The 18,590-nt window shown below is 42.6% G+C and overlaps 1 protein-coding gene across 1 annotated transcript in view; it reads left to right on the top strand.

Moving 5' to 3' along the window:
• Positions 1 to 18,590, top strand: part of OBSCN (obscurin, cytoskeletal calmodulin and titin-interacting RhoGEF) — a 289,411-nt gene that overhangs the window by 34,429 nt on the left and 236,392 nt on the right. Inside the window, exons 7-12 of the mRNA XM_067470395.1 lie at positions 879 to 1,148; positions 3,898 to 4,182; positions 6,900 to 7,181; positions 10,355 to 10,630; positions 14,968 to 15,249; positions 17,553 to 17,837. Coding sequence (XP_067326496.1) covers positions 879 to 1,148; positions 3,898 to 4,182; positions 6,900 to 7,181; positions 10,355 to 10,630; positions 14,968 to 15,249; positions 17,553 to 17,837 — 1,680 coding nt within the window. The remainder of the gene's footprint in view (positions 1 to 878; positions 1,149 to 3,897; positions 4,183 to 6,899; positions 7,182 to 10,354; positions 10,631 to 14,967; positions 15,250 to 17,552; positions 17,838 to 18,590) is intronic.

Below are 18,590 nucleotides of genomic sequence, written 5' to 3'. Positions count from 1 at the left end.
GATTTTCCTGCTTCTTGGCAGGGAGTTGGACCGGATGGCTCACGAGGTCTCTTCCAACTCAATGATTCTAATATATATATGTATATATATACACACACACACACACACACACACATACACACATACACACACACACACACACACATACACACACACACACACACACATTCATACACACACTAGCTTGGGGACCCGGCACTGCCCGGGTTATTTGAGAAAGGAATTGTGTATCAAGGTTGATCTTTATCAGTTATTTATATGGTTCGCAGTGGTCTCAGAAAGTTAGTGAAGGTACTGTGAGTCCCATAATCTGTGGTCCATCCTCCTCCAAACTGCACCAGGATGGAGAGTGGGTCATGGGGGCTCTGTGTGTCAAGTTTGGTCTTCATTTGTCATTAGATGAGTGTTGCAGAAGTCCTGGGAAGTCAGTGGAGGTAGTTGAAGTCCCATCATCCATAGTCTGTACTCCCCCAAACCTCACCAGAATATTGAGTTGGCCATGGGGGCTCTCTGTGCCAAGTTTGGTCTTTATTGGTATTTGGATGAGTGTCACTGTGGTTTCAGGAAGTGAATGAAGGTACTGCAAGTCCCATCATCCATCATCCATCCTCCTTCAAGCAGCACCAGGATGTAGGGTGGGTCATGGGGACTCTGTGTGCCAAGTTTGGTCTTGATTGGTCATTAGATGAGGGTTGCAGCAGTCTTGGGAAGGGAGTGGAGGTACTTGAAGTCCCATCATCCATGGTCCGTCCTGCTCGAAAGTGCACCAGGATGTAGAGTGGGTCATGGGGGCTCTGTGTGCCAAGTTTGGTCTTGATCAGTTATTGGCATATATAGACCTTTCCTAAACATGGTTGCATCTCAATTTTATTTTCTAGATGAAGTGGCCAACTTTGCCAATGACTCAGTCCCTGGGATTTCCGTCAAGCTCTCGGAGAAGTTTGAGCTGGTCTGCGAGGTCTCCTCCATCACGGAGGGTGTCGTCTGGAAGAAGGGCAAGAAAGAGATCAAGCCGGACCAGAGAGTCACCTTTGCCGCCGAAGGATTGCAGCGGAAACTCGTTGTCAAAAACGCAATTAAGGAAGACGAAGGGATCTACTCCTGCGAAACGATGAGTGACAAATTAACATTCCAAGTAGAGGTCAAAGGTGAGCATGGCCGGATCATTTCCCTTGGCCACCTAGTTATAGTAGGTGCTTTCAGTGGAGTGGTGTGTCTATAGGAACACAAAACCGCAAAGGGAGGAAGATGTCCAGGGATTTCTAGTCCTACCCCAATACTATAGGCGATCCCGGTGACCTAGTCTTCCAAGGGTAGCGTTTTGGCAATGGGTCCGTAGAGACTGTTGAGACCATTCTGGATCTACATGGTCTTTCACAATGAGTACATACATTTCCAGATGGAAGGTGGTCCCGAAAAGGATTTGCTATGTGCTGCGTTTTCCTTTTGACACATTCACCCCTCTTCAAAATCCATTGCACTGTTGGTAATAGCTGGCCTACAGTTAAATGCCCAGTTCTTGGTGTTTATGCCCTATTCTTTAAAGTTAGCTCAAACCCATCTTTTAATCCCTTTTGCTGCCCACCGACATTCTGTTTTGCATTCTTGAGCTAAGAGTGGAGCCCCCGGTAGCGCAGTGGGTTAAACCCCTGTGCCAGCAGGACTGAAGACCGACAGGTCGCGGGTTTGAGTCCGGGGAGAGCACGGATGAGCCCCTCTATCAGCTCCAGCTCCTCATGTGGGGACATGAGAGAAGCCTCCTACAAGGATGATAAAACATCAAAACATCCAGGCATCCCCAAGGCAACGTCCTTGCAGACGGCCAATTCTCTCACACCAGAAGCAACTTGCTCCTGACACGACCAAAAAACTGAGAGTAAAGCAATTGTTTTAGGAGATGGTGATCAGGCATTCAAACATTATATGGGATAAACTAGCTTCTGACCTATGATGACCCTAAGGCAATTCTATCACAGTGTTTTGTTGCAAAGAGGGCCATTGTTGACTTCTACTGTGGTTGAGATAGTATGACACACCTAAGATCAACCAGTGGGTTCCAATGGCCAGATAAGGATCCAAACCCTGAGTAGCATTCTAATACTCTTGACTACCACAACATTAATGGTGGTGATCATCACCATTATCATCAAAGTATGGATCATCGATTATGCAATCCCAGGTGACAGCAGGATTGAAGAGAAACAATTGGAAAAGCTGACACAATATGAGGATTTAAGACTCTGGCACAGGCCAGTCAAGGTGGTCCCAGTGGTGATCAGCACACTGGGTGCAGTGCCTAAAGACCTTGGCCTGCACTTAAACACATTTGGTGCTCTCAAAATTACCATCTGTCAGCTGCCAAAGGCCACCTACTGGGATCCACACATATTATTTGCTGATACATCACACAGTCCTAGACACTTGGGAAGTATCTGACGTGTGATCCAATACAACAGCCAGCACAGTGATCTTGTTTGCTGTGTATTAATCTTGTTATTTTTCTAATAATAATAATAATAATAATAATAATAATAATAATAATACAACAGCCAGCAGAGTGTCTGCTGTGGACTCTTGTGGTGCTTCAAATAATAATAATAATAATAATAATAATAATAATAATAATAATAATCTCGTTTGCTGTGACATACTGTGTTTTTGTGTCAGAATAATAATAATAATAATAATAATAATAATAATAATAATAATATCATCATTTCTAACCCCCCTCTCCCATGGCTTGAGGTGGGTTATAGAATAACTAAAACATAAATATTGTAAAAATACTACACATCCACATATTAAAATGTATTTCTATAAAAGCTACATATTAAAGCATATTTCTATAAAATACATCTGAAAATACAAAAAACAGAGATTAAAAACAAGACATGCATTTAAAATTCTTGCTTAAAGACTAGCTGGGTAAGCCTGCCAGAAGAGATATGTCTTTACACTCTTTTTAAATTGCTGTCGGAGCTCTACTCTACTGTCGCTGTCCAATGTGCTGAACCCTGTTCTTAAATAGCTCTGGCACCTTGGAGAGCTCTTTCAAAACTAACCAGAATTAGGAGTATATTCTCCATTTGACTTCTATGGGATCCACAAGCTGCCAATAAAGAGAAACAAAAACAAAAAGAGATCATGAGGCTGATTGTAGGAACACTTATGTTTGCGTAGGAAACAAGTCTGCCAACAAAAAGATTGTTTACTGTGTGCCTTCTATACATTTTTGACATCTTAACTACGTTCAGATCAACTATTTGAAGAAAATACTCTGCAGTAGGAGGAGACACTGATATATTTGATCTGAGTTTGATTTTGGTTGGCAAGAGCAGTGGTCCATTGCTTGACCTCAGTTGGATTTAAGGTGGATGGGATTTAAGGTGGAAGGGTGGATGGATTGCCTTGCTAAGTAAACATCAGGCAAGAAGTGAGGCACTATGGCCCTTCTTTTGTGATATGGGAAAACTGTCCTTGCTAAGACAGTACATAATTAGTATATGCCACCTTTAACTGCACTAACTGCAAAGACTCTGGCACAAGCCAGTCAATGTGTTCCCAATGGTGATCGGCACACTTGGTGCAGTGCCTCAAGACCTTGGCCTGCACTTAAACACAATCGGCGCTGACAAAATTACCATCTGTCACTTGGGAAGTATCCGAGGTGTGATCAAATACAAAAGCCAGCATAGTGATCTTGTTTGTGTACTACTCTTGTTATGTATAATAATAATAATAATAATAATAATAATAATAATAATAATAATTATTATTATTATTTGGATGCATAATATGAATTTGTGTTATGCACAGGTGGATTATACTTCTTAAGCCAATTGGTTTACCAAAGTTAGCCTCCCCACTTCCTATGAGCCTGTACTTGTTTTATTGCAGAGCCTGAGGAAGTGTTTGCCAACAAGGAGAAGGTACAGAAAGAGGTCAAGGTGGTCCTTTCTGAGAACGCGTGCCTTGCCTGTGAGATGGTCCAAGCTAACACAGAAGTCCGGTGGTTCAAGGATGGGAGACAGATCAGGTCCAGCCAGAAGATCAAGATAGAATCTGAAGGCAAATCCCGGAGGCTGGTTGTACAGCAAGTAGAGAAAACGGATGTTGGCGAATACACCTGCGAAGCCGCTGGACAGCCGCTGACTTTCACCCTCATTGCAACAAGTCCAAAAGGTTTGCATATTTTCCTTTATTCCCCTACTATTTATTTAAGTCTGCTTTTTTCCTTTGAGTGAAAGGACACTGCCAAATGTTCCTCCTTTTTGGACTCCAACTCCCAGAATCCCTCACCATAATCTGAGCTGGCTAGTATTTGTGAGAAGTGAAGTCCGAAGCAGACTCTAATGTCCATTCAATACATCATCATAAGTAAACATCTCTCATCCACGTACTAACTTTCCAAGATCAGGTGGAATGTTTCTAGTCCAGGCATGGGCAAACTTTGTCCCTCCAGATGTTTTGGACTTCAACTCTCACAATTGTGGGAACTGAAGTCCAAAACACCTGGAGGGCCAAAGTTTGCCCATGCCTGTCATAGTCCCATTGAATCCCTCAACATCTGCCAATTGTATTTGTTGAATGCTTCCTTTGCCCCATAAACATTTGTCCAAATGCTAAGAACCGCTGCTGTAGAGTAAATACACTTCAACACCACTTTTAACTGCCTTTAATCAATGTTATGAAGGCCCCTTCTATACTGCCATATAAAATCCAGATTATCTGCTTTGAACTGGATTAAATGGCAGTGTAGACTCTAGGTATGGTTAGGTCCAGTCGGAATCTTCGTAATTCAGAATAAATTCAGAAAAATTACCTTTTTGAAGTGTTCTGTCGCACGGTGGGTCTGTAAAGATTTCCTTTAGAACAGGACATGCAACCTTTGCCCAGCAGGAAGCCAGGGGACCCAAGGAGAAGTTCTCAGAGGTTTCCCACCACAAATGACCTTTAGATGGCTTGTGAAGTATAACAAAGTCTTTTATTAATGAACAATCAAACAGAAACTTCTCTTGTCTTCAATAAAGTTAAACAAATGCTTCCAAGCTTTATGCAACTGGTGACTTGCTAATCTTGCCCATGAAGGACAGGCAACTGTCTTCAATAACTTCTTCTTTACTTTAAATGGAAATCCCCTTTTTAACTTCTCCCAGGCTGACTGCGATCTAACCCTTACTGATGTGGGCTCCACTACCAGGTCGAACTAAGTCTCGAAGCACCGAGTGGACCTACCAGTAAAGGCTTAGATATTCTCCAGCTGGAGTTCTTTGGTCTTTAGGGCTGTTTTCCTGGAAATCTTTGGAGACTCTTAAGACTGTTTTCCCCCAGAAAGTCTTGGATGCTCTTAAGGCTGTTTCCCCCCGGAAAGTCTTAAGGGTTGAAGCTTTTGTACAGGGGAAGCTTGCACATGTCCTGTACATTAGCTTTCCTTGCTGAGACTAACTGAAACATGGCTCCCCTCCCTTCCCAATTGCCCTGAGCAAGGGGCGGAACCAAAACTTAATGATGATGGACAGGTGACTTGCCCTATGACTGCAACCAAAGGAAGCCACCTATCTGCCGAGTCCCTGAAACCTAGGACTGCAAACAAACATTTAATACAAAGCAAATAAAGTTGGAGCTCCCGGTATGGCCGTACCAGCACATTGAAGCGATTTTGAACTTTTTTAGGAAACCGGAAGTCCCTCTGCCCTTCTGAAGCTAGTCTTGCCATTTTTCTTCTGACTCAGGAAGTGAGTTGGAAATGATTCTCGGCTCAAGCCAGAGAAGCCAGTTTTGAACCGGGGAAGGCTGAATTTCCTCCCTTTTTTCTTCCCCGGCTTCTGGCTCAAGCCAGAGAAGCCAGTTTTAAACCGGGAAAGGAAGGAGTTTCCTCCTCTTGCTTTTCCCTGCTCCTAGAGTAAAACAACTACTTTCAAAGAAAAGAACACCCAACGCAACAGGAAATAACACTTTCAAACCATTAACGAAAGCATTCTGAAGTCTCGGAAGTTTAAAAAAAAATTGAACATTTTTTTCTGTGAAAATTGGAATTGATTTTGGAATCGAACCACCAGCACCACCTACATCCAAAACGTGTTTTGAATCATTTTTTAAATCAAACAAGCCTAGTAGACGCATATAATCCAGTTCAAAGCAGATAATGTGCTTTGATAGTCTGGATTATATGGTATTGTAGAAGGAGGCAAAGTCTTATGAGCTGCAGTTTGATGAGGCACCAGCACTCTTTGGCAGAGAAGACTAAAAGACCTTGCAAAACTACAACTTCCAGGATTCCATAGCATTGAGCTATGGCCATTCAAGTGGTGTCAAACTACAATCCACCCTTAGATGTTGCCCTGTTGCATTTAAATGAGAGACAAACTAGACATCCAATCAGCAATATTGAAACCTAGGATACATCTACACTGCAGAATTAATATAGTTTTTTTCACTAGGTTAACTGCTATGGCTCAGTGCTACGGAATGTTGGGAGCTATAGTTTGACAAGGTCTTTAGTCTTCTCTGGTGCTGGTGTCTTACCAAAATACAAAACCTTGGCTTCTCTTTGAAGGTCCTCCAGTGCAGTTCTATGGTCAACATCTGATGGAAGAGTTGCCTTGAAGGAATGAGGGATTCAAAGAGAAGTATTTCTGGGTTGTTGTGAGTTTTCTGGGCTGTATGGCCATGTTCCAGAAGCATTCTCTCCTGATGTTTCACCTGCATCTATGGCAGGCATGGTCAGAGGTTGTGAGATCTGTTGAAAACTAGGAATATGAAGTATTTATTTCCACATTCACAAGGGTCCTGTGCCCCTAACTCTACCAAAGTGGAGGGTCACCTGTATTAATGAGCATGGTCCATGTAGCTTCAAGGGCGGTCATTGAAATGTGTTTGCTGCTCTTTCCTTCCATCAGTCGTCGAAGCCGAGGAAGCGTTTGCCAACAAAGAGAAGGTACAGAAGGAGATCAAGACTTCCCTTTCTGAGAATGCGACTCTCAGTTGCGAAGTCTCCCAGGCCAAGACAGAAGTCAAGTGGTTCAAGGAGGGGAAACTCATCACTTCCAGCAAGAAGTTCAAGGTAGAAACCGAAGGCAGATCCCGGCAGCTGGTTGTCCAACAGGTAGAGAAGAAGGATGCTGGGGAATACACCTGCGAAGCTGCGGGACAGAAACTGACCTTCAAAGTTATAGTAGTAGGTACGAATGCTATTTCATTTTCCTTCTTGTATTGCCATCACTTGGGGTTGCAAAGGAGGTCAGTGGGCCTCCCATCTGGGCAAAATCAACATGCTTCCTTTCAACAGGATTGCTTAGTACACAACTTAAAGCTGTTCTGCTATAATCTGACATGACCTTGATATGTGTGTGTTTGTGTGTGTGTGTGTATAGATAGATAGATGGATGGATGGATGGATGGATGGATGGATGGATAGATAGATAGATAGATAGATAGATAGATAGATAGATAGATAGATATGCAGTTTTCTCTTAACTCTATGTTGTTTGAGGTTGTGGGAGGGACTGCAGACCATGTGACCAGATCTGGGACTATTCAGACTGAGACTCCATTCTTAGAAGTAAAGAGTTTTGCATCAGAAACAGTACAGTACAATTTAGAAGTCAGTAGTGTCTGTTCTGGTACGGTCGTACCAGGAGCTCCAGCTTACCTTGCTATTTGTGGATTGTTGCATGTTTTTTAAAGTTCTATGCATTTGCAGTTAGATGGCTTTCCTGACTTTGCAGTTATTGGGTCAATGACCTGTCAATTATCATTAGGTTCCCTAGTTCTGCCCCCTTTTTGTGTTTTGGGGGGAATAGGAGCTATTTTAGGTCAGTCCACACAGAAGCCTTCTTTACAGGACTTAAACCAGAGCCTCCTGTAAAAGGCTTCATCATTTACAGCTTGGCTGGAGAGAAAAGGCCCCATAGCTTGGCCGGGGAGAAATAGCCCCATAGCTTGGCCAGGGATATACAGATACAGCCTCACAGCTCTCTTGCTAGGGATCCAGTCCCACAGCGCTTCAGCCAGCCATCACTGGGAAGTGAACATCTTCCTCCTCCTGGAAGTCCTGCAAAGGTCTCTGTTCAGTAAGGGCCCTTTGCAGCAACCATAAAGCAGATTGGACCGGGTGTAGGGGCCCCATGCCAACAGAAGAGAAGACAGATTGCCCAGGTAGAGGTCCGGGATTTTCCCAACCTTGAAGGAACAGTTGCCTGCCTTTCGGGGCAAGACCGAGAAAGCCAATAGTTTATTAAGAAAACTTTGAAGCTAATCGTTGAAGATTTGTTATTTGTTCAGTGCTAAAGATTTTGTTGCATCTTTAAAGACTTTGGAGCCCATCTTTTCTGGAAAATCCCAAAAAACCTCTCTCTGAGGCAACCCCGGCATCCCGCTGGGCTAACAGAATTTAAGTCCTGTTTACAGTCTTTTATAGGAGCCCAGCGCGCGACAGCACAGTGTCAGTATGCTGCAGTGAGTAGTCAATCTGTATTGAGTCAGTGTTTAGTAATGTATTAAAAGCAAAATGGGAGAGTAGATTTTTTGGGCAACTGAAATAACACTTCTGAAGATCTGCTAAGCATTTTGTGCATTGGCATATCTTTGTTCCTGACAGTTCAGAGAGATATACTATAATATAGATGGGTTCCTGAATGAAATACATACAACAAAAATACCACTTGTATAACATAAACAATGATATAATTCAACAACAGTATATAAACATGCTGCACTGTTAACCTCACAGCGACAACAAACAATATGGTGCAAATATTTAGTACAGTCATATCTTTTTATAAGTAGCTTGTGGATCAGCCGACCATGACCGGTTTCGGCCTACCTCAGGCCTTCCTCTGGTGGACTGAAATTAATGTACAAATCAATGTTTTACTCCAGTAGCATACACATAGAACATCTGTATCATTAAATATCATAAGTTACAACACACTTAAGTACTTGCAAAGTTATACACTTGAACAAATTCTCCTCAGGGGATACAGATATTTTTGAGTCAGTGGTGTCTACATCAAAGAAACGAAATGTGGATATAAGAGTTTGAAAATTACTATGTTGAAAATAATTATATTGTAGAAATACTTAATATTCAAGTATTTTACACATTAAGAAATTAGTAAAGTCTTCACACTTGTTATTGCATCAATATTTGTTGAACATATCCATTAATTACCATAAGTTACAACACATTTGAATACTTACAAAATTATACACTTGAAAGTATGTTCTCCTCGGGAGATACAATTTTTTTTTGTTGGTATCTACATAAAAGGAACGGAATGTGGCTATAAATGTTTGTAAATTACTATGTTAAGAATGGTTATTTTGTAGAAAAGAGAGATAACCAGGTATATTAGTCTAACAACTGAGAAGCCTAATTTCCCTTGCATGAATACTAGTGGATATTTACCACTAAAGAGAAGATTCACTCAAATGAGTATTTTATTTAACTCTTCTCAGGAATACCGTACTTTACCAAAGGGTTATGATTATTCCAAGTAGTGTGAATGCCAATTAATCTCCAAAAAGGCCATGTTTCCAAAAGGCTATGGAGATTCCTGGTTTCCCAAAAGGTTATGATCTTTAAAAAGTCATGCCTTTCCAAAAAGTAGGCAGGATTGTTTTTCCCCAATAATAATAATAATAATAATAATAATAATAATAATAATAATAGTAATACCCCGCTTTTTCTTTCCACAACTAGGGAATTAGTTGTATTGCATTTCTGTTGGGAACCCTCTGGTGGTGCAGCAGGTTAAACCTCTGAGCTGCTGAACTTGCTGACTGCAAGGTCAGCAATTTGAATCCGTGGAGTGGGGGTGAGCTCCTGCTGTTAGCCTCAGCTTCTGCTAATCTAGCAGTTCTAAAACATGCAAATGTAAGTAGATCAATAGGTACCGCTTCTGCGGGAAGGTAACTGTGCTCCATGCAGTCATGCTGGCCACATGATCTTGGAGGTGTCTATGGACAATGCTGGCTCTTTGGCTTAGAAATCAAGATGAGCACCACCCCAAAGAGTCAGACACAACTAGACTTAATATCAGGGGAAAACTTTACCTTTACCTTTACCTATTTCCGTTTTGCTATCAAAGAGCTCATTGTAGTAAATAGATAGATAGATATGTTTGTTTATTAGTCCTCTGACTACTGTTAGGAATTGTGGGAGTTGAAGTCCAAAACACCTGGAGGGCCCAAGTTTGCCCATGCCTGCTTTAAGGTATATCTTTAAACTGTGTACTGTGTGTATATTTAGAGAAAGGAGCATAAATGAAAGACCAAATCACAAGTAAAGGTGCATTATTCTGTAACTGAACTGTTGGTGTTCTGCTTTACTTTCAAATCCTGGCTGAATCAGAACCTGAGGATGTGTTTGTCAACAAAGAGAAGGTACAGAAGGAGATCAAGGCTGTCTCTTCGAAAGATGCCATCCTCAGCTGCGAGGTTTCCCAGGCCAAAGCAGAAGTGAAGTGGTTCAAGGATGGGAAACCTCTCACTCCTGGAAAGAAGCTCAAAGTAGAAGATGAAGGCAAATCTCGGCGGCTGATTGTACAAGCGACGGAGAAAAAGGACGCGGGCGAATACACCTGTGAAGTCGGCAACCAGAAACTGACCTTCAAGGTTACTGTAGCAGGTACAAGGATTCTTTCTGTGATAATAGTAGCCAATACTCTAGTCCAGAGAACAGGATCAGAACTCGAAATGACCATTACTAACAAAATGGACTCCAACAGGGAGCACTTAGGCAATAAGAATCAGATGCATTGATACAGGGTGGGGGACACCTGGCTTGGAGACAATCCATGTGAAAGGGATCCAAGAGTCTAACCACCATATCACATTGAGAAATTTCCCCCTTGCAGGATACTTCATCCTCTTTTCAAGCATGGAGAGGCACGGATCTCATCACATGAGTTAAACTACTTCCAGCTCTCATGCATAGCTCTCCATGGTTGAAAAGAGGCAGAAGTGTCCTCAAAGGAGGGGACTCCAGCAGTAGACCTCCTCACACTGAGACATTTTCCCCTGGTAGGACACTTCAGCCTCTTTTCAGGCATGGAGAGGCACAGAGCTCACCACACATTCCTGGGTTGAAGATAGGCAGATGTGTCCTGAACTCTGAACACGGCCTAGCAATCCTGTTCAGAGCTCATATCTCTTATCATGCTTTACTTCCATGTTTACATCTGAAAAATAGGTAAGACGGGAACCATCAAAGTTTCCCATCCTGCTTCATTGCCCAACCATCAGTAGTCTATTGTATCCTATGGGGTTTGGTGCAGAACCATAGGATCCCATGGAAAGAAATGGCTTAATCTGGATCACTGTGTCTTGTATCCTATGGACTTTGATGGAGAACCATAGAATCTCATGCAAAGAAATGGTTTTAACCTGGATTATTGTCTCTTGTACCCTATGGGGTTTGATGCAGAACCATAGGATCCCATGGAAAGAAATGGTTTAACCTGGATCCTTGTCTCTTGTACCCTATGGGGTTTGGTGCAGAACCATAGGATCCCATGGAAAGAAATGATTTTAACCTGGATCACTGTCTCTTTTACCCTATGGGGTTTGGTGCATAACCATAGGATCCCATGGAAAGAAATGGTTTAACCTGGATCCTTGTCTCTTGTATCCTATGGGGTTTGGTGCAGAACCCTAGGATCCTATGGAAATAAATGGTTTAACCTGGATCCTTCTCTCTTGTACCCTATGGGGTTTGGTGCAGAACCATAGGATCCCATGGAAAGAAATGGTTTTAACCTGGATCACTGTCTCTTTTACCCTATGGGGTTTGGTGCAGAACCATAGGATCCCATGGAAAGAAATGGTTTAACCTGGATCCTTGTCTCTTGTATCCTATGGGGTTTGGTGCAGAACCCTAGGATCCTATGGAAATAAATGGTTTAACCTGGATCCTTCTCTCTTGTACCCTATGGGGTTTGGTGCAGAACCATAGGATCCCATGGAAAGAAATGGTTTTAACCTGGATCACTGTCTCTTTTACCCTATGGGGTTTGGTGCAGAACCATGGGATCCCATGGAAAGAAAATGGTTCAACCTGGATCACTGTGTCTTGTACCCTATGGGGTTTGGTGCAGAACCATAGGATCCTAGTATCCTATTGACTTTGATGCAGAACCATATGATCCCATGGAAAGAAATGGTTTTAACCTGGATCACTGTCTCTTATACCCTATGGGGTTTGGTGCAGAACCATAGGATCCCATTGAAAGAAATGGTTTAACCTGGATCACTGTGTCTTGTACCCTATGGGGTTTGATGGAGAACCATAGGATCCCATGGAAAGAAATGGTTTTAATCTGAATCACTGCCTCTTGTACCCTATGGGGTTTGGTGCAGAACCATAGGATCCTAGTATCCTATTGGCTTTGATGCAGAACTATAGGATCCCATGGAAAGAAATGGTTTTAACCTGGATCACTGTCTCTTGTAGCGTATGGGGTTTGGTGCAGAACCATAGGATCCCATGGAAAGAAATGGTTTTAACCTGGATCACTGTGTCTTGTACCCTATGGGGTTTGATGGAGAACCATAGGATCCCATGGAAAGAAATGGTTTTAACCTGGATCACTGTCTCTTGTATTCTATGGACTTTGATGCAGAAACATAGTATCCCATGGAAAGAAATGGTTTTAAACTGGTGTCCGTGTCCCTGAATGTAAGAGTCTTTGGGCAGGACAAGGGATCTCTTGGTTTTTGGATATTGTTGTTCCTCCTGATTAAAAACAAAAAATAATATTGATCTTGTAATGAATGTAAGATGAATGTATTGTCAGTTCTTAAATTTCCATGCATGAGTGTGAGTGTGGCAACGAGGAAGAACTCCAAACGGGACTGCTGACTATAGGGTCAATTCTCTACTCTTAAAGATAGAGTCACCCATGCTTTTCCCTCTCAATGTGATGAGGTGGCAATCAGTAGGCAACAAGCTGAACATGAGTCAACAATGTGGTGCAGGAACTAAAAAAGCATATGCAATTCTAGGTTACATCAATAGGAGTATAGTGTTTTTGACCGTAGGAAGTCATAGTATTTCTATATTCTGCTTTGCTTAGTCCTCATCTGGAATAATCTTGTGTCAAGTTCTGGGCAATACAGTTCAAGAATGATGTTGATGAGTTGAAAGGTGTCCAGAGAACAGCAACCAAAATGGTCATAAGTTTGGAAGCCGAGCCTTATGGGATCTGATTTAGGAACCTTTCTGTCACTTGCCTTGTGCAATGAGTCCGCTCCGCTTCTGTGTCGGCATGCACAAGAGCAGAAGACATTCCTTTTCCAAGCTCCACTTCTAAGTATGCTTCTTATTAATCCATCGCAAGGTGCCACCTTCCAGCATCTTGGGTTAAAAATCCCCAGGGCCAGCAAAACCGATTCTCCAGTTCCACGAAGCAAACCTGAGCTCAGCTCTGGGCCGCCTAAGCCCTTTTCTCGTGTGCCGCTTCTCCCGTTCCAATCTCCTCTCACACATTAAAACAGCTGTCCTTTTCCTTCCAGCTTCCCTGACCATCCTTGTTCTGTTTCCATTGGTCACCAAAGGTCACAATTCCCCTCTTTGGAACATTTTTTGTGTGTGGGGTTGTTGACGAATGTTTATGGGATGTTTGCTTTTGCAAGGGCAGCATTCAACGAATGCAGTTGGCAGATGTTGAGGAATTCAATGTTTATATTGCAGGTGTGGACAAACTTGGGCCCTCCAGGTGTTTTGGGCTTCAACTCCTACAATTCCTAACAGCCGGTAGGCTGTTAGGAATTGTGGGAGTTGAAGTCCAAAACACCTGGAGGGCCCAAATTTGCCCATGCCTGCAATATAAACATTTCATCAGATATTGGAAGCTAAGTGGGGTCAGCTTTGGTTAGTACTTGGATGAGAGATGTTAGTTGTGACTATGTATTAATAGACATTGGAGTCCTCTGACTTAGGAGACTGATTTGGGAATAACCAGCCTTCTGGGCTACCTAATGTGTGTTATGTATTCCATATTGTAGCAGCATTTGATGGAGAGATACTATCAAGAGAGGCCCTTTCCGGAGAAAAGAAAAGTACGGCTTTATTTCCAGCTGGGACTCTGGAGTGGAGCTGTGTCCAAAAGCACCAGAGTGCCCGATAAATGCGTTAACTGCCTTTTCATACACTTCAAATGCAGGCAAACAAAGAAACATGCTTCTACATACATTGACATCATTCTCTGTGTCACTTTAGCATCATAGGAATATCAAATTCTATCTTCCAACATGGCTCTGTATTTCTGTATGATAGCCATGTATAAATATGTGAGAGGAAGCCACAGGGAGGAGGAGGGAGCAAGCTTATTTTCTGCTTCCTTGGAGACTAGGACGCGGAACAATGGCTTCAAACTACAAGAGAGGAGATTCCATCTGAACATGAGGAAGAACTTCTTGACTATGAGAGCCGTTCAGCAGTGGAACTCTCTGCCCCGGAGTGTGGTGGAGGCTCCTTCTTTGGAAGCTTTTAAACAGGGGCTGGATGGCCATCTGTCAGGGGTGATTTGAATGCAATATTTCTGCTTCTTGGCAGGGGGTTGGACTGGATGGCCCATGAGGTCTCTTCCAACTCTTTGATTCTATGATTCTATGATTCTTTCTAAAGAGCAGCATACAGCTTACATTCATCAATCAAGGGGCCTACTTTGACCTGTCACGAGGGAGGGGGATTGGCTCCTTACTTTTTACTTATCTCTGTTGCTACTAGGATGGGCTTATCTCTCCCCTGGAATGTTCCCCCTCCTGCCCATGCCTTGGACACAGATCTCCTTCAGCATTCTTTCTAATACAGAGATAACTTGATTTTTCTATCCATCTCAATGCTTGTAAAGTACACACAATTTATACATAAATAAATATCTACTTTTCCAATATCTCCCCATCAACATGTTATTGGGAATCTTTAAAGACTCACTGGTCACATCATGTTCTCTTCCTCTCTAGATGCAGAAGTGGAGGAGGTCTTTGCCAACAAGGAGAAGGTCCTCAAAGAAATCAAGGCGACCCTTTCAGAAAATGCCTCCTTCAGCTGTGAAGTGGCCCAGGCCAAAACAGATGTGAAGTGGTTGAAGGATGGGAAGGTGATCACAGCCAGCAACAAATTCAAGATAGAAACCGAAGGCAAGAAGCGGAAGCTGGTTGTGCAGCAGGTGGAGAAGAAGGATGCGGGAGAATACACCTGTGAAGCTGGGGGACAGAAACTGGCCTTCAAACTGACTGTATCAGGTACAAATAGATTTGTAAGTGGGGCTGTAGGTAGTGTAATTATAGGACCTCAGGTTCAGGTAAATTTGCCGTTGTATGCCTTTGAACCATTTCCAATTTATGGTGACCCTAATATGAACCTACCATGAGGTTTTCTGGGTCTGAGAGTGACTTGCCCAAGTTAACCATATGGCTTTCCAGGCAGAGTTGCGATTCAAATCCTGTTCTCCAGTGTCATAGATCAATGCTCCAACCACTATACTATACTGGAGAGTAAACTGCTATATATTAATGTCAGGTTTCTCCTGACATTAAGTCTAGTCGTGTCTGACTCTGGGAGTTGGTGCTCATCTCCATTTCTAAGCCAAAGAGCCGGTGTTGTCCATAGATGCCTCCTAAGTCATATAGCTGGCATGACTGCATGGAGCACAGTTTCCTTCCCACAGAAGTGGTACCTATTGATCTACTCACATTTGCATGTTTTCAAATTGCTAGGTTGGTAGAAGCTGGGGCTAACAGTGGGAGCTCACCCCACTCCCCGAATTTGAACTGCCAACCTTTTGGTCAGCAAGTTCCAAGTGATTCTGTGGTACTCATTGAGTCATTATTATGTTATTATGTTTATTTATACCCCGCTTTTTCTCTCCACAAGGGAAGACACAATATATTACCTAGGATTCCTGTCTAGGAATCTCGAGGTCCTTCAGAGCAATTCTATTGTGTGATGAGTCTTGGTTCAAGAAGTGGTTCTTGGTTCTTGAAGTGGTTCTTGAAGTGGTTCAAGAAGTTAGGTAATTTAATGGTGTGTTGTCAAAGGCTCTCATGGCTGGAATCACTGGTTTGCTGTGAGTTTTCCAGTCTGTATGGCCATGTTCCAGAAGCAGTCTCTCCTGACATTTGTCCACATCTGTGGCAGGCATCCACAGAGATTGTGAGGTCTGTTGGAAACTAGGCAATAGATATAAAAACCTCTCTTGCCTAGTTTCCAACAGACCTCACAACCTCTGAGGATGCTTGCCATAGATGTGGGTGAAACATCAGGAGAGAATGCTTCTGGAACATGGCGAGACAACCTGGAAAACTCACAGCAACCCAATTTAATGGCGTTCAGTTCTATCCACCCTGAGTCCCTTTGGGGAGATAGAGCGGAATATAAATAAATTATTATCATCATCATCATCATCCACATTTTCAAGTAATTATAGTTCAATGTATTGTCGAAGGCTTTCATTTCTGGAATCACTAGGTTCTTGTGGGTTTTTCCGGGCTATAGGGCCATGTTCTAGAGGCATTTCTCCTGACGTTTCGCCTGCATCTATGGCAAGCATCCTCAGAGGTAGTGAGATCTGTTGGAATTAGGACAATGGGTTTATATATCTGTGGAATGGCTGGGGTGGGGCAAAGAGCTCTTCTCTGCTGGAGCTAGGTGTGAATGTTTCAACTGACCACCTTCATTAGCATTTGAAGGCCTGGCTGAGCCTGGGAAAATCTTTTGTTGAGAGGTGTTAAGATGTGCCTGGTTGTTTCCTCTCTGCTGTTTTGCTGTTGTAATTTTAGAGGTTTTTTCTAATACTGGTAGCCAGATTTTGTTCATTTTCCTGGTCTCTTCCTTTCTGCTGAAATTGTCCACATGCTTGTGGATTTCAATGGCTTCTCTGTGTATATTATTTGTGCATATTACTTGAGAACACAGAAATGCTGGACCACACCAACAACCACCATGTCAGACTACACAGAGAAGCCATTGAAATCCACAAGCATGTGGACAATGTCAGGAGAAATATCTCTAGAACACGGCCCTGTTGTTGTTGTTCATTCGTTCAGTCGTCTCCGACTCTTCGTGACCCTATAGCCCGAAAAAACCCACAAGAACCTAATTATAGTTCAGCTGGAAATGTATCCCCTGTGGATATAGGAATCTATACCTAAAATTTCATTAGATGGCTTTTCAAAATGGCAATAGGAAGTGTCATTTTGGGAAAGCTGCTAAGTAAGATTGGTCATGCACTTATTGTATTTTATGTGTTTGCACCTTGAGTGCTTTTGTGTGCCACCCTGAGTCCCTCTGGGGAGATGGTTGCAGGGTAGAAATAAATAAATAAATAAATAAATAAATAAGGAAGATAGAAATATTTGTCAGGATTATTGGAGGAGTTTTTGCAAGTGATGATGGCTTTATAGGAGGAAGAAACTGACCCCTGGTCTCCACGGAGTTATCCATTTCTCATTGGACCTCAAAAGCCAGATCTCTTTTAATTGTTGACGTTTTGGTGTATCCTAACATTTTTGCTCAGCTGGGATATGGTTCATTGTCAATATTACAGAAGCCGAGGATGTGTTTGTCAACAAGGAGAAGGTCCAGAAAGAGGTCAAGGTTGTCTCCTCAAAGGATGCCACACTGAGCTGTGAAGTGGCTCAAGCTAAGACAGAAGTGAAGTGGTTCAAGGATGGGAAACTCATCACATCTAGCAAGAAACACAGGGTAGAAGCTGAAGGCAAATCCCGGAAGCTGATTGTACACGCAGCAGAGAAAAAAGACGTGGGAGAATACACTTGTGAAGCCGGCAACCAGAAACTGACCTTCAAGGTCACTGTAGCTGATGAAAAAGGTTTGTGGATATTCAAAATACACAATCATATATTTGGATTGCCTTCTTCTATTGACTAAAGATAATCAACACCACTTATTTTCTTTGCTCCCTTTCCTTGGGATTTCATTCTTTACCTGATTCATTCTTAAGGAAGTACAAATGAAATTTGTAAGAGTTTAATCCATTTCTGAAGAGTTGCTGTATAATTTGTTTACACTTTGGATGAGGATAACCCCCGTATCCACAGAACTGGTACTTGTGATTTCATTACTTGCATTTGACTAGATATTTTCTAGGTCTCCAGGGAATTCTAAGGTAGGCTTCCACCGGATCGTAAAGTTGTACTGAAGGACCTAGTCTTGGCATGTTCTAGAACAGGCATGGACAAACTTCAACCTTCCAGGTGTTTCAGACTACAACTCCCACCATTCCTGTAGGCTGTTAGGAATGGTGGTAGTTGAAGTCCATAAGACCTGGAGGGCCAAAGTTTGTTCTAGAATCTGAAGCAAGACTTTATGGAATTTTTCCATCAGAAGTTGACTGTGGCCCTCCATCTGTTTGGACCTCCAACTCCTAGAATTTCTGACTAACAAGCTGGTTAGAGCTTCTGGCAGTTGGAAGCTCAAACAGCTGGAGGGCTGCAGTTTGAGGGTGCATGTGTTCGAGGATACAGCGATACCTAGAGAGATGTCCTCTGGAGGTATCTTCTGAGTCCTCCATCAAGACATTGTCAGAATTCATCCATTCAGTCGATTCCACTATAACCCATAG

This window comes from Anolis sagrei, chromosome 6 (genome assembly GCF_037176765.1).
Source record: "Anolis sagrei isolate rAnoSag1 chromosome 6, rAnoSag1.mat, whole genome shotgun sequence".
Classification (NCBI taxonomy): domain Eukaryota; kingdom Metazoa; phylum Chordata; class Lepidosauria; order Squamata; family Dactyloidae; genus Anolis; species Anolis sagrei.
The sequence above is the reverse complement of the archived record's forward strand: the minus strand, read 5'-3'. Positions and strand labels throughout refer to the sequence as shown.